This window comes from Phascolarctos cinereus, unplaced genomic scaffold, assembly GCF_003287225.1.
Source record: "Phascolarctos cinereus isolate Bilbo 61053 unplaced genomic scaffold, phaCin_HiC Scaffold_9;HRSCAF=440, whole genome shotgun sequence".
Lineage (NCBI taxonomy): Eukaryota > Metazoa > Chordata > Mammalia > Diprotodontia > Phascolarctidae > Phascolarctos > Phascolarctos cinereus.
The window spans coordinates 29,654,996-29,669,845 of record NW_027556402.1 but is presented as its reverse complement, the minus strand read 5'-3'; the positions used below and the strand labels follow the sequence as shown (position 1 = coordinate 29,669,845).

Genomic DNA, 14,850 nt, shown 5'->3' with positions numbered 1-14,850 from the left:
TTTGCCACCATGAAAATAGCTGCTATGAATATTTTTGTACATAGAGATCCTTTTCCTTTTTTTGTAATTTCTCTAGGGTACAGACAGTAGTGGTATTGCCTGGTCAAAGAGTATGTATAATTTGATAACCCTTTAGGCATAGTTCCAAATTGCTTTCCAGAATGTTTAGATCAGTTCATAACTCCACCAACAGTACATTAGTGTCTCAATTTTTCCACATTCCCTTTCTGTCATGTTAGGCAATGGGACAGGTGTGAGGTGGTGAAATGATCAAGATGGATTCATTTGAGGTTTTTAGCTTACTCTGAAAGCTGAGATCCTATTGATTGGTAGATTCACGCTATACTGATAAAATGATCGTGCTGGGAACTTTGTGCCCCAGTTGACCTGCATTAACTATTACAGTGGTTTGTAGGAGTTGTTTTAATTTGCATTTTTCTAATCAGTAGTGATTTAGAGCATTTTTTCATATGACTATAGATAGCTTTGTTTTTTTCTTTTTGAAAACAACCTTTTCATATCCTTTGACCATTTATCAATTGGGGAATGACTTGTAATCTTATAGATTTGAGTCAGTTCTCTATATATTTGAGAAATGAAACTTTTATCAGAGAAACTTGCTGGAAAAATTATTTTCCAGTTTTCTGCTTTTCTTCTAATCTTGGCTGCATAGGTTTTGTTTGTGCAAAACCTTTTTGATTTAATCAAAATTATCCATTTTACTTCCCCTGATGTTCTCTCTTGTTTTGTCATAAATTTTTCCCTTATCCACAGATCTGACAAGAAATTCCATGCTCCCCTAATTTGCTGATGATATCACCCTTTACATCTAAATCATGTACCCATTTTGACCTTATCGTGATATACAGCATGAGAAACCTTAGTTTCTGCCAAACTGCTTTCCAGTTTTCCCAGCAATTTTTGTCAGTTACTTCTTGTCCCCAAAGCTTCAATCTTTGCATTTATCAAACACTAAATTACTATGGTTATTTACTACTATGTTCTACATACCTAATCTATTCCACTTGAACACCACTATATTTCTTAATCAGTACCAGACTGTTTTTGATGATTACCATTTTGTTATTCAGTATGAGATCTGGTAGTGCTAGGCCACCTTCCTTCACATTTTTTTTTCATTGATTCTCTTGATATTCTTGACCTCTTGATCTTCAAGATGAATTATATTATTTTTTTCTATTTCATAAAACAATTTCTTGGCAGTTTGGTTGGAATGTCATTGAATAAATAAATTAACTTAGGCAGAATTGTCACCCACAAGCAATTAGCATTTCTCCAATTCTTTAGATCTGACTTTGTGTGAAATTGTTTTGTAATGTGTTCATATAGTTCCCAGGTTTGTCTTGGTAGGTAGAATCCCTAGTATTGTCTACAGTTATTTTAAATGGAATTTCTCTATCTTTTGCTGTTGCACTTTGTTGGCAATATATAGAAATGCTAATGATTTATGTGGGTTTATTTGATACCCTGCAACTTTGTTGAAGTTACTTATTTCAAATGGTTTATTAACTGATTCTCTAGGATTCTCTAATTAAACCATTATATCATCTGCAAAAAGTGATAGTTTTTTCCTCATTGCCTATTCTAATTCCTTTATTTTTCTTTTCTTGTTGCCATTGCTAGCATTTCTAGTATAATATTGAATAATAGTAGTGATAATGGGCATTCTTGCTTCAACCTGACCTTAATGGGAAGACTTCTAGTTGGTCACCATTACAGATAACGTTTGCGGATGGTTTTAGACAGAGACCACTTACCATTTTAAGGGGAATCTCCATTTATTCCTATGATTTCTAGAGTTTTAATAGAAATAAGTGTTGTTTTTTTGTCAAAAGCTTTTTCTGTTATTTACTGAGATAATCATATATTTCTTATTGGGTTTGTTATTGATATGGGTGATTATGTTACTACTTTTTCTAACACTGAACCAGCCCTGCATTCCTGGTAGAAATCTTATTTGGTCATAGTTTTATGATCTTCATGATATATTGCTGTAATCTCCTTACTAGTATTTTATTTAAATTTTTTGTATCAATCTTCATTAAGTAAATTGTTCTATAGTTTTTTCTTTGTTTTTGTTCTTCTTCGTTTATGCATCAGCACCATATTTGTCTTGTTAAAGCAAATTGGTTGGATTCCTTTTTTGTCTATTTTCCAGTTTATATAATAAAGATGAATTGTTCTTTAAACGTTTGGTAGAATTCACTTGTGAATCCATCTGGCCCTGGGGATTTTTTCTTAAGAAGTTCATCAATGGCTTGTTCAATTTATTTTTCTAAGATTGGGTAATTTAAGTATTCTATTTCCTCTTCCTAATCTGGGCAATTTATATTTTTGCAAATATTCATTCATTTCACTTAGATTGTCATATAACTGGGCAAAATAACTCCTAATAACTGCTTCAATTTCCTCTTCATTGGTGGTGAGCTTACCCTTTTCATGTTTGATTCTGGTAAATTTGGTTTTCTTCTTTTCTATTTTTGATCAAATTAACCAATGATTTGTCTATTTTATTGTTGTGGGTTTTTTTTTTGTCATAAACCAGCTCCTAGTTATATTTATTAGTTCAATGACTTTCTTACTTTCAATTTTATTCATCTTTGATTTTTTAGGATTCTCAAACTAGTGTTTAATTAGGGATTTTAAAAATCGTTCTTTTTCTAGTTTGTAGTTGTTTGCCCAATTCATTGATCTGCTCTTTCTCTATTTTATTGAAGCATTTAGATATATAAAATTTCCCCTAAATACTGCTTTGACTGTATCCCACAAATTTTGGTATGTTCTCTTATTTTTGTTATTCTCTTTAATTAAATTATTGGTTGATTCTATAATCTTTTATCCATTTGTTCTTTAGAATTAGATTTTTCCCAATTAATCTTTAATCTGTTTCCATGGCCCTATATTGAATGTAAATTTTGCTGCATTATGATCTGAAAAGGATGTATTTAATATTTCTGCTTTTCTGCATTTAATTGTGAGGCTTTTACGACCTAATAATATGGTCAATTTTTATGTAGGTGCCATGTGCTGCTGAAAAAAAGTATATTCCTTTCTCTTCCCATTCAGTTTTCTCCAGAGGTCTATCATAGACAACTTTTCTAAAATTCTATTCATCTCCTTGGCTTCTTGTTTTTTGTTTTATTAGATTTATCTAGTTCTCATATAGGAAAGTCGAGGTTTCCCACTAGTACAGTTTTACTGTTTATTTCTTCCCTTAACTCATTTAACATTTCCTTTAAGAATTTGGATGCTGCACCATTTGATGCATATACATTTAGAATTCATATTACTTCATTGCCTATGGTACCTTTTAGCAAAATGTAGTTTGCCTGCTTATCTCTTTTAATTAAATCTATTTTTGCTTTGTCTGAGATCAAGGTTGCTACTCCTGCTCCTTTAATTTTTACATCAGCTGAAGCATAACAGATTCTGCTCTAGCCCCTTACTTTTACTAGGTGTTTGTCTCAAGTGAGTTTCTTATAAACAACACATTGTCTCCTTCTATTTTTTAACCCACTCTACTTTCTGCTTCCTTTTTATGGGTGAGTTCATCCCATTCACAGTTATGATTACAAACTATTTCCCTCTATCCTATCCCCCTCCAATTTTCTCTTTCTCTCTCTCTCCTCTTTACCCTTTCCCTCCTCAAAAGTCTATTTTGCTTTGGACTATTATATCCCTTAATCTGCCCTCCCTTCCTCTTAGTACCCTCCCCTCCTATTTCCCTGTAGGGCAAGATAAATTTCTATCCCCAACTGAGTGCATGTTTTATTCCCTCTTTGAGTCAATTCTGATAGTAAGGTTCAAGCACTACCCAACAACCCCTATCATCCCCTCCATTGTAAAAGCTCTTCATTTTGTGCCTTTCTAATGTGAAATAACTTACCACATTCTAACCCTCCCTTTCCCCTTCTCCCAATTCATCCCTCTTTCTTACCCCTTCATTTTGTTTTATTTTGGGGGATCATCCCAACATAGTCAACTCATAGCTGTGCCCTCTACAGATACTCCTTCTAACTGTCCTAATAATGACAAAGTTCTTTAGGGTTACCAGTATCATTTTCCCATGTAAGAATGTAAACATTGGAATTTTACTGAATACCTTATGATTTCTCTTTTATGGTTACAATTTTATGCTTCTCTTGAGTCTTGTTTATGAGAGAGTCAAATATACTATTCAGCTTTGGTCTTTTAATAAGAAATGCTTTAAAGTCCTCTGTTTCATTAAATATCCATTTCCCCCAAAGGCTTATACTCAGTTTTGCTGAGTAGGTTATTCTTGGTTGTAATTATAGCTACATTGCCCTTCAGAATATCACATTCCAAGTCTTCTGATCCTTTAATGTAACAGCTGCTAAATCTTATGTGATTCTAATTGTAACTCTATGATATGTCAATTGTTTCTTTCTGGCTACTTGCAATAGTTTCTCCTTGACCTGGGAGCTCTGGAATTTGGCTATATATATATTTCCTCAATCTATTTTCCAGGTCATTTATTTTTCCAATGAAATATTTCACATTTTCTTCTATTTTTTCATTCTTTTGATTTTATTGTTTCTTGATGTCTCATGGAATCATTAGCCTCCCCTTGCTCAATTCTACTTTTTAAGGTATTATTTTCTTCAGTGACGTTTTGTACCTCCTTTTCCATTAAGCCAATTCTACTTTTCAAGGAGTTCTTTTCTTCAGTGAATTTCTATGCTTCTTTTTCCATCTGCTCAATTCTGCTTTTTAAGTAATTCTTCAGTGGATTTTGGTGCCTCTTTTACCATTTGGTCAATTCTATTTTTTAAGGTTTTATTTTCTTCAGTAATAATCTATGCCTCCTTTACAAAGCTGTTAACTCTCTTTTCTTGCATCACTCACATTTCTTTTCCCAAATTTTCTTCTACCTCTCTTATTTGATTTTTTAAAATATTTTTGAGCTCTTATTAGGAATTCTTTTTGGGCCTGTGACCAATTCACATTTTTCTTTGAAGCTCTGCATGCAACTGTTTTGATTTAGTTGTCTTCCAAGTTTGCGTCTTGATCTTCCTTGTTACTGTAGTAACTTTTTATCATCAGAAGCTTTTTTTATTTGTTTGGTCATTTTTCCAGTCTTTTCTTGACTTATAATTTTATTTTTCAGTTGGGCTCTGTCCCCAGGGCTGAGGGGGCACTATCACAAGCTTCAGGTCTTTCTTGATGACTTTTTCAGAGATGGCTCCAGGGGTCTGCAGGTTTTTGGTTCTTCCAAGGTGTTACAATCTAAGAAGAGGTCTGGTCAATGTTCTCCTGGCTTTTTGCTCTGGTCTGTGAGTAAAGACAAGTATTCTTCTCTACTCTGGAACTGTGACCAAGTCCCCTGCACCTCTGCAGCCATAAGTACTAGTGAGCTAGTGCTCCTCTTAGCTCTACAACTATGAACCGGAACTGTGTATGGGCAATGTGACAGAGTCCTGAACTCAGTGGCAGCAAAGAGTTCCCTGCAATGTACTTCTGACCAATTTTCCAACCCTTTACCATCTGTGGGTTGAGAGTTCCCAAATGCCTGATGCCACCAATGAAATGCCTCCAAGGCCTCCTGTTGGCACCCCAGTACAGCATCATCTATGCTGGGCTCCTGGTCTGACCACCATCTCACTGAGGCAGACCTTTCCCACAGACCTCTCAAGTTACCCGGGGCTGCAAAAAGTGCTTAATCCTTACCTTTTCTTGGTTCTTCCACTCCAGAATTTGAGTTGAAATGCTATTTTAAAGTTGTCTGGATGACACTTTGGGAGAACTGAAGTGAGACCTTGCCTTTACTCCACCATCTTGGTTCAGCCTTCCCTTAAACTTTTTTTTTTCAATTAACAAGTATTTACTTTCTATCCCCTCTAGTTTCCCTCCTGACCAATCAGAAAGGAAAAAAGAAAAAAAAACCATACAACAAATATGTATGGTTAAGGAAAACCAATTTCTGCATTGGCCAGTGCCAAAAATATACGTCTCCTTCTCTATCTTGAATCTATAAACTCTTCATAAAGTGGTGGGGAGCCTGCTTAATCTGCAGTTCTCTGGAATTTTGACTGGTCACTTCATTGACCAGCATTCCAAAATCTTAAAAAGGTTTTTGTCTTTGCAATATTGTTGATAGCGAATAAATGTTCTGATTCATTCATTCATTCTGTATCAGTTCATACAGGCCTTACCAAATATCGTTAAAACCACATATTTTTATAATTTTTAAATTTAATTTAAAATTTTTATTTTATTTTATTTTAAAAAATGTATTATCAAGAATTTTTTTTCTCCCACTGGAAAAGATAAAGAAAAACAAAGCTCTTGAACAAATAAGCATAGTTAAGCAAAACACATCCCAATATCAGCCACTTCCAAAAATTTGTCTCATTCTGCATATTAGTGCATGCACTTTCTGTCAAGAGGTGGGTAACCTCCTCTGGAACCATGGTTGAGCATAACTCAAAAGTCTTTCAAAATCATTAATTTTTACAATGTGATGTATAAGTTGTTCTCCTGGTTCTGCTCACTTCACCCTGCCTAAGTTTAGATAAGTCTTCCCAGGTTTCCCTGAAATTATTCTCCTATTTTCTTATAGTATAATACATTCTATTCCATTTCTATTGCATAACTGCTGTCATTCCCAAACTGATAGGAACCCCACTAATTTTTAGTTCTTTTTTACTCCAAAAAAGCTCCTATTAATATTTTTGTACATATCAATGATTTCCTTTTTTGATATCTCTGGCATATAGGTCTAGTAGAGGTATCATTGGGTCACAGTTTAGTTACTTTTTTGGCATAATTCCAAATTGCTTTCCAATGGCAGAACCAATTCACAGTTCCATCAACAGTATGCCTGTTTTCACACAGCCCCTCCAACATTTGTCATTTCCTTTTTTTTGTCAAACTTACTAATGTAATGAGTTTGAAGTGGAAACTCAACTTAAATTTCTATTCTGGTGTTTAATTGGTGGTTTTTAATTTGTTGGGTTTCCAGGTTTGTTTGTTTTAGTAGCATGCTCAAATTGTTCATCTGCTTTCTTTCTGATACAAATATCTCAGTAGTTCATTGGCTGATTTCCCCAATTTTGGGGAAGTTGTCTCATCATATTAAATGAAATTATTGTTTCTATCATTTGTCCTTGGACTCACCTAGAACAAGTTATTTAAGTTATTTAAATTATTGAACTTATAATTAATTTTTAACCTTTGTTTCACAGTCCCTTTATTGAAGGCAATTTTATTGCATTATGGTCAATAAATGATACATTTAATATTTCTGCATTTGTTTGTGAGTTTTTGTGCCCTAATTAACCCTAAGGTTAATTTTTGTGAAAGTGCCATGCACAGTTGAGATAACATTTATATTCCCGTTGAATATTCTCTAGACATCTATTATAACAACCTTTTCTAAAAATCTATTCAGGTAGTTCTTTTTTTGTTATATTTTCCTAGAACTGAGAGGGGGTAAACTAAGGTCCCCACTTTTATAGTTTTGCTCTCTACTTTTCACTATAATTCATTTAAATCTCCTTTAGGAATTTGTTATTTTTTTCTTTAGAAATTTAGATGCATTTTGTGCATTTGTTTAATATCAATATTAATACAATGGTACTTAAGGTCCATGGTATCTTTTAGCAAAATGTAGTTTCTTTGTCTCTTTTAATTGTTTCTATTTTTGCTGTTGCTTTTTCTAGATCATGATTGCTATCTTTGCCTTTTTTACTTTATCTAAAGAATATCAAAGATTCTGTTCCAGCATCTTAGAAGAGGCTTCTTGTAAATACCAGTGTTATTGGATTCTGGTTTCTAATCCATTCTGCTTTCCTCTTTCATTATATGGATGAGAGCATCCCATTCACATTCATACTTAAGATTGCTAATTGTGTATTTCCCTTTATTCTGTTCTCTTTTTTCCACCACCCCACTCTTTAAGAATTTGCTATGCTCTGATTATCTCATTTAATCTGTTCTACCTCTTATCTACCCTCCTTTCCATTCCCTTAACACCTTTCCCTCCTATTTCCCTATTGGGTGAAATATATTTCTGTACCCAAAAGTGTGTACATGTATCCCTCCATCTTTGAGCACTTCAAATGAAAGTGAGGTTTAAGTGTCACCCACTCCTCACTTCCTCCTCCTTGTTACATGGATTTCTATTTTCTTATTCTATTTATGAGATAATTTCCCCCATTCTTACTTTCCCTTCCTTCCCCCATCTCCTTGTATATTATTTTTCCTTATCCTTTCCATTCTTTTCAGGTCATCAAAACATAACAGAATCATTCCCAGGCCTTGACGATGATGATGAGGTAGCTAAGTGGCACAATGGATAAAGTGCGGTGCCTGGAATCAGGAAGACCAAATTCAACTCTCGCCCCAGAAATGTACTAGCTGTGTGACTGTTGGCAAGACAAGTCTCCTGTTTGCCTCAGTTTCCTCATCTGTAAAATGGGGATAACACCAGCACCTACTTCCCAGGTTGGATAAAAATTGAATAATATTTGTAAAGTACTCAGCAAAATGCTTAGCACATTAGTCAGTAGGTCCTAAATAAATGCTAGTTATTATCATCATCATTATCATTACTATTAGAGTTTAATAACTTAACCTTGCTTAGTCTCCTATGATTGATTGCTCATGCTTACCTCTTTACATTTCTCTTGATTCCTATCTTTGAATTTCTTTTTTTTGGCAAGGCAATTGGGGTTCAATGACTTGTCCAGAGTCACACAGCTAGTAAGTGTTATGTGTCTGAGGCCAGATTTGAACTCAGGTCCTCCTGAATCCAGGGCCAGTGCTCTATCCACTGCGCCACCTAGCTGCCCCCTATCTAACCATTTCAAAGTTTCTACACAGCTTTGGTCTTTTCAACAGGAATGTTTGGAATTCAGTCATCAAATTTATTAAAGATTCATTGTTGCCTTTGTAGAATGATATTCTGTTTTCCTGGGCAAATTATTTTTGGTCATAAGCCTAGATAACTTGCCTTCTGGAATATAATACCCCAAGCTCTTTATTCCTTGATATTAGTGGCTGCTAGATTTTGTATAATCCAAGGTGGCTTTTCAGGACTTGTTTCTGGCTGTTGATTTTTGCTCTGACCTGTATTTTGGCTATGATATTTCTGAGACTTTTGATTTGCAAGTGTTTTCAGAAAGCTATTGGTAGATTCTTTCAATTTCTACTTTGCTGTCTGGTTCTAAGATGTCAGCATTATTTTTAAAGATTTCCTGAAATAAAATGTCCAGAATCTTCTTTCAGTCATGACATTCAAGTAGTCCAATAATTTTTAAATTATCTCTCCTTGACCTCTATTCCAGGTGAGTTGTTGCTATGAGATTATATTTCATATTTCCTTCTATTTTTCTATCTTTTGACTTTTAAAATATTTATTGATGTCTCGTGGAATTATTAGCTTCTATTTGGGCAATTCTAATTTTTCAGTGAACAATTTTCTTTGATAGCATTTTTGTACTTCTTGTTCCAAGATGTTAATTCTCATTTCATATCTTTCTTCCATAGCTTCCAATTATTTTCCCATTTTTTTCCTCTACCTCTCTCATTCGGTTTTTAAAAGTACCCCCTCCTCCTTTCAACTCGTGCTTTACCTCTTTCTAGGAATTCTGGTTAGACTTCTGTCCAAGCTCTGTTTTCTTTGAAGTTTTGCTTGTGGATATTTGAGTCAATCTCTTCTTCTTGATTTATGTCTCGAGCTTCCCTGTTATCATAACTCTTTAGGATTTTGTTTGCTTAGTTGCTCATTCTTCCAGTCTACTGCTTGACTTCGGACTTTGTGTTAATGCTGGATCCTGTGCACTTCTGAGGGAGGATGTCTGTTCCAAGTGTCCGTCCTCTTATATCCTTTCCGGTGCTTCTCACAGCTCAGGCTGGGGAATCTGTAATCTTTCAGTGCTCCCAAAGACACTCATTTGGCCAGTGCCTTTCTGATCGGAGCTCTGCAAATTCTTCATCTAGTTTTGGATCTGTTGACCTGACCCTGGTTGGAAGCTCCAGGAGATGGGAAGCTTAACAGGTTCAGAGAGACTGAAGTACAGATTTCTCTTTGGTCTGGGACTCTTGTCTCGGTTATTGCACTGCAGGTGGCTAGAGGCTGAAATCAAGTGTCCACTCTGTTCCTGGGACGAGAGCTACACACAGCTGCTGTTTGCTTCAGAACTTATTCCTTCCTCAGTACACAGCTAGGGTCCACTAGAGACCATTCCATTCTACCACCCCTATGTGCAAATCCCTGCCTCAGTCTGACCCAGGAGTGAGGAGCGGGGGAAAGCGCCACCATATGGCACCCATTCCTACTCCCCGGAATGCAAGGTTCAGGGATCTCCTGGTGTTCAGTCTTGGTTTTCTTTCAGTCTCTGCTATGCATGTGGCACATTCCAAGCTAGACCCATTTCACAGGCCTCTCTGTCTCTCCAGCTCTTGGATTTCCCAATCAGAATTAGGCCTGGTGTTTTTTCTTTGAGAAGAGGTTTATGAAGGAGGATCAGTACTAGCTTGTACTTTTTCCTATACTCTGCTATTTTGATCTAATCTTTGAATGGTACACAGTCTCAGGCCCAGTCTGAGTTGAATTTGTGACCCTGCTTTTTGTCTGTAGGCCCTTACTTTATGCTAGATAGCTATGCTCAGACTTGTCCTGAATGGAACCCATTTCTAGAGCCCACAGGTCTCTGGCCATCTTCCTAAGCTGACTTGGGCTAGAAAAAGTGGTTCATTGTGGTTTCTCCCCAGATCTCCTGATCATTATTAAGTACAGTGTTCTGCTTCCTCCTTCTCCACCATCATTGCCAGCCCCCTGATTAACTCTTTTCTGAGCTCTCTATTCCTGTATCTTCAACTATCTATTGGACATTGCCATTTGCTTGTCCCACAGGCATCTCTAATTCAACATGTTCAAAATAGAACTCATTATCATCTCCCTAAAACCTATCCCTGTTCATGGGTTCCCTATTTCTGTTTATTTGATGGCTTAGTGAACCTTCACTCTTCCAATCATCAATGTTTAACATCTTGCAGTCATCCTCAACTCCTCATTTTCCTTCACTTCCCATAACCAACCAGTTATCAAGCCTTGTCGATTCTACCTATATATTACATTTCTTTTATCTGTCCTCTTCTTTCTCACGTGACCAAAAAGCTGAAGAAAACTGTTGGATTACACCAAGCATATTTTGTATTGCTGGAGTTAACACAATTTTGAAGGTGATCCATAATTACAATTCTTCAGAGACTGGGGTATTCCACAATGTATAGTCAAAGAGCATCAGTAAAAGAATACTACTGTTCAAAAAAATGGCTCTCTAAGTCAAAGAATAGTTTGGGGTCGTAAAAGTAACGTGCAATTTTCCAAATAAAATAAAATTATTTCTCTAATTCCTACCCAGTTCTAGGTCCAGCTCAATGTCTGTCCAAGACACATGTATTGATGAGGCATATCATCAAATTGAGTATCATAGTTCAAATGATGGGCATTCTCATCCAATTTCTTCTCTGTGTCCAGTTAAATCAAATGTTTTAAAGCGCTCCGGCATCTAATTTAGGTGGTTCTGTAATGTTCTAGGACTTTACTGATGTAAAACATAATCAGTGAACCTCATCATTTATAAAGACTCTCTTTTCTATTCCTCTAGACTCCTAGCTAGATAACTTCCATGACAGTGGCAAATAACTTTCGTGAACATGTGTACACTTATTGTATCTTTACTTGATAACAAGAGAGCTGTTGAACAAATTTCTTTCTGTTGCATCTCATTCAAGGAATCTTATATGATTCTGACCAATGCAACGGAGACAAATTGTTGTCAGACCAAATTAGGCAATAAACAATAAGCACATCTTGTATTCTCTAGACGTTTTAGTCGATTATGTGAATATAAAGTGGAGTCTGACACCAAAAAAAAGTTCTCAGAATGACTGCACACCATAATCAAACTACAGCAGACATATTTCTCTTAAACACTTTACTACACACTGTTGGGAAAACCAATAAAGTAATTGGAAAGGATAAATCAGAGAATCTCACTTTCAGAGGCTTTTTCAAATCAATGTCAGAGTGAATACTCAGCTCTCTTAGGGCATCTCCAACAAGGTTGCTCCTGCGAACATGAAGAACAAGGAATGGGCTTCTGGCCAGCAGAGGCTCCAACGTGAGGAGCATGAACACATTCTGCAAATTTGCTCCATTGATAGCGACCTAGAAAATGGTGCCAAAAAAATGACCATAAGGAACTTCTTTGGAGAACACCTAAAAGCAGAGATGTGAAGACCTTAATGGTGTTATGAGTGCTGGGTTTGATTTTTCTTATTATTGTGATAGCAGTTTCTCGTGTAAGTGCAATAAACAAGAACTGCTTTAGTTTGGGAGTTATGTTGAACAACTAAAACTACTTATTGAAAAACATGGCCTCTAAACTAATTTGAGATAAAGGGATTAGAACTAATCATTAAGTCTAGAATAACAGACCTTCAGGATTATCAACATCAACAAAAAAGTTTCAAAGCAAACAGAAATCTATCCACAGAGCAGTTTTTGTTCTTTGAAAAATATAATTCACTCTAACTCAAATTAAAATCTATCAGTCCTGCATCAGTATCATGCAACTTCCACTATGAAAACACCCATAGTATCAATATGATAACATAAAGAAAGGATAGAACTTTGGGCACTTTTGTCAGTGTTAAATCAAATTATCTAACTGTGTTGAGTTTGTAAATACAACTATAATAAAAGTCCTTATAATTTAGCATTTCTTTGAACAAATGAAGATTTCCAAGGCTCAATCTAAGAATGATATGTTATAATATTCAAAATAAAACTCCAGCATAAAAGAGTAATTTGGATGACCACTTAATGCTATAATGGAATTTGGCCTCTAATGTTTTCTACTATCATGTAAAAATTACAATGGAATTCTATGGTACAAGAAGATATTTTTAGAAATGATACCTGCATCTGCAGTTCAGCATCTGTCTGTAACATTTTGGTCTTAGCTTGAGCGTCAAAGACAAATGGATAAGAACAGAGAGTCACAGCATCCTGGAATAAAACATATTATTATTAGCAATATTTAAAGTATAGTGCAAAGTACTATGTCAAAAAGGAAAGAAGTAAAAGGGGAAAAAAAGAAGGATTATGTACCTGCATTATAGATGGTCTAACTTTCTGTGGAAAGAAAAATAAATAAAATTTCATTCTTGTTTTCCAAACCCAGTATTCCCCCCTGCCAAGAATGTCATCAATGTCATATACATACAAATATTATTCATTTAGTCAAACTGCATATTTGGTCATGTAAATAATGCATGTGAGGGATTGTCTGAATTTCTGATTGAGGAGACAGGTATCATGAAGCTGTCTAAAGGAAGATCATAGGAATTACATTACTGTCTTCACTGTGTGTACTGTTCTGGTTCTACTTTCTCTGTTCTGCAGCAATTCATATTAGATTTCCCTAAATTCTTCTTACTCATTTCTTATGGTACAATAATATTTCATTACATTCACACATTATTTCTGACATTCTCTAATCAACAAATATCCATTTTCCCAGTTTTTTGCTATCAAAAAAAATTATGGCTATAAATATTTTGGTATATTTAAGAACTTTTCACATATCCTTGACTTCCTTTGGGGTACATGCTGGGTCAAGGAGGGCTATAAACAAGCAGGTCAGTAACTTTCCTTAGGCTATTCCAAATTGTTTTCCAGAACAGTTGGATCTAACTCACAGCTTCATCAAAAGTGCATTAATGTGCCTTTCTTTTCATAGTCCCTCTAATACTACTTCCAGCTTTTATCATTTTTGTTAATTTGATAGATATAAACTAAAACTAGATATGCTTAAATTTCTATTTCTTTCATTTAGCAATTCTTCTGAAATCCATTTGTATTTGAAAGTCACTGCATTTTTAATTTAGTAATTCTTTTGAAAAATATACATTTTTAAAATTTTCTTTTTCCCCAATTACATGTAAGAACAATTTTAACATCTGTTTCTGTAAAATTTTGAGTTCCAAATTTTCTCTGTCCCCTCTCCCCCCCGCCACTGAGAAGGCAAACAATGTGATATAGGTTACACATGTTTACCAATTCTTTTGAAAGCCATTTGTTGGTAACCTTTGACCATTTATCTTTGAAAAATGGCTCTTAGGCATATGTATATATTATATATGTATTACATACATACATCCACATGCATATATTATGTGTATTACATACATGTGAATATATTATGTATATATTACAAAATATATTCACATATATGTGTGTATATTTCTTTGGATAACTGACTTTATTTTTTCAGGATATGTGATGTAAAGTTGCATTCATACTCCTCACTCCCAACACTGCCAATCAACAGCTTCTTTTCATATTCAAGTTACATTTATTTTGTTTCTTTTAATCACTTCTATTCCCTATGTGGTTATGAAATCTCCCTTTAATTACAGTTCTGAAATGTACCTCCTTCTGGCCTTCTTTAAGATTTTTAGGATGTGACTATTCATATTCAAATCACTTATTCATTTGGAACTTTTCATAAAATATAACAAATGCTGGTCTAAAACAGTTCTCCATCAAACTGTTTTCCAGTTTTCCCAGCAATTCTTATTAAAAAGGAAGCCCTTCCCCTAGTAGTTTAATCTATTGGCTTTTTCAATTTGTTTGCTTCTAGGTCACTCTTGTCTAGCTACTCCAATGACTTACTTTTCCATTTTTAACCACTACCAAATAGTATTTATTATGAACACATTTTAATATACTTGGAGAAATCTTCAAATGATGCAAAGTCCCTTTCATTCTTGCTTCACCTTTATTTCCCTCAA

General features: G+C 34.9%; 1 protein-coding gene across 1 annotated transcript in view; it reads right to left on the bottom strand.

Moving 5' to 3' along the window:
* HERC3 (HECT and RLD domain containing E3 ubiquitin protein ligase 3) overlaps positions 1-14,850 on the bottom strand; it is a 116,211-nt gene that overhangs the window by 27,069 nt on the left and 74,292 nt on the right. Inside the window, 3 exon segments of the mRNA XM_020988306.2 lie at positions 12,050-12,220; positions 12,974-13,063; positions 13,166-13,189. Coding sequence (XP_020843965.1) covers positions 12,050-12,220; positions 12,974-13,063; positions 13,166-13,189 — 285 coding nt within the window.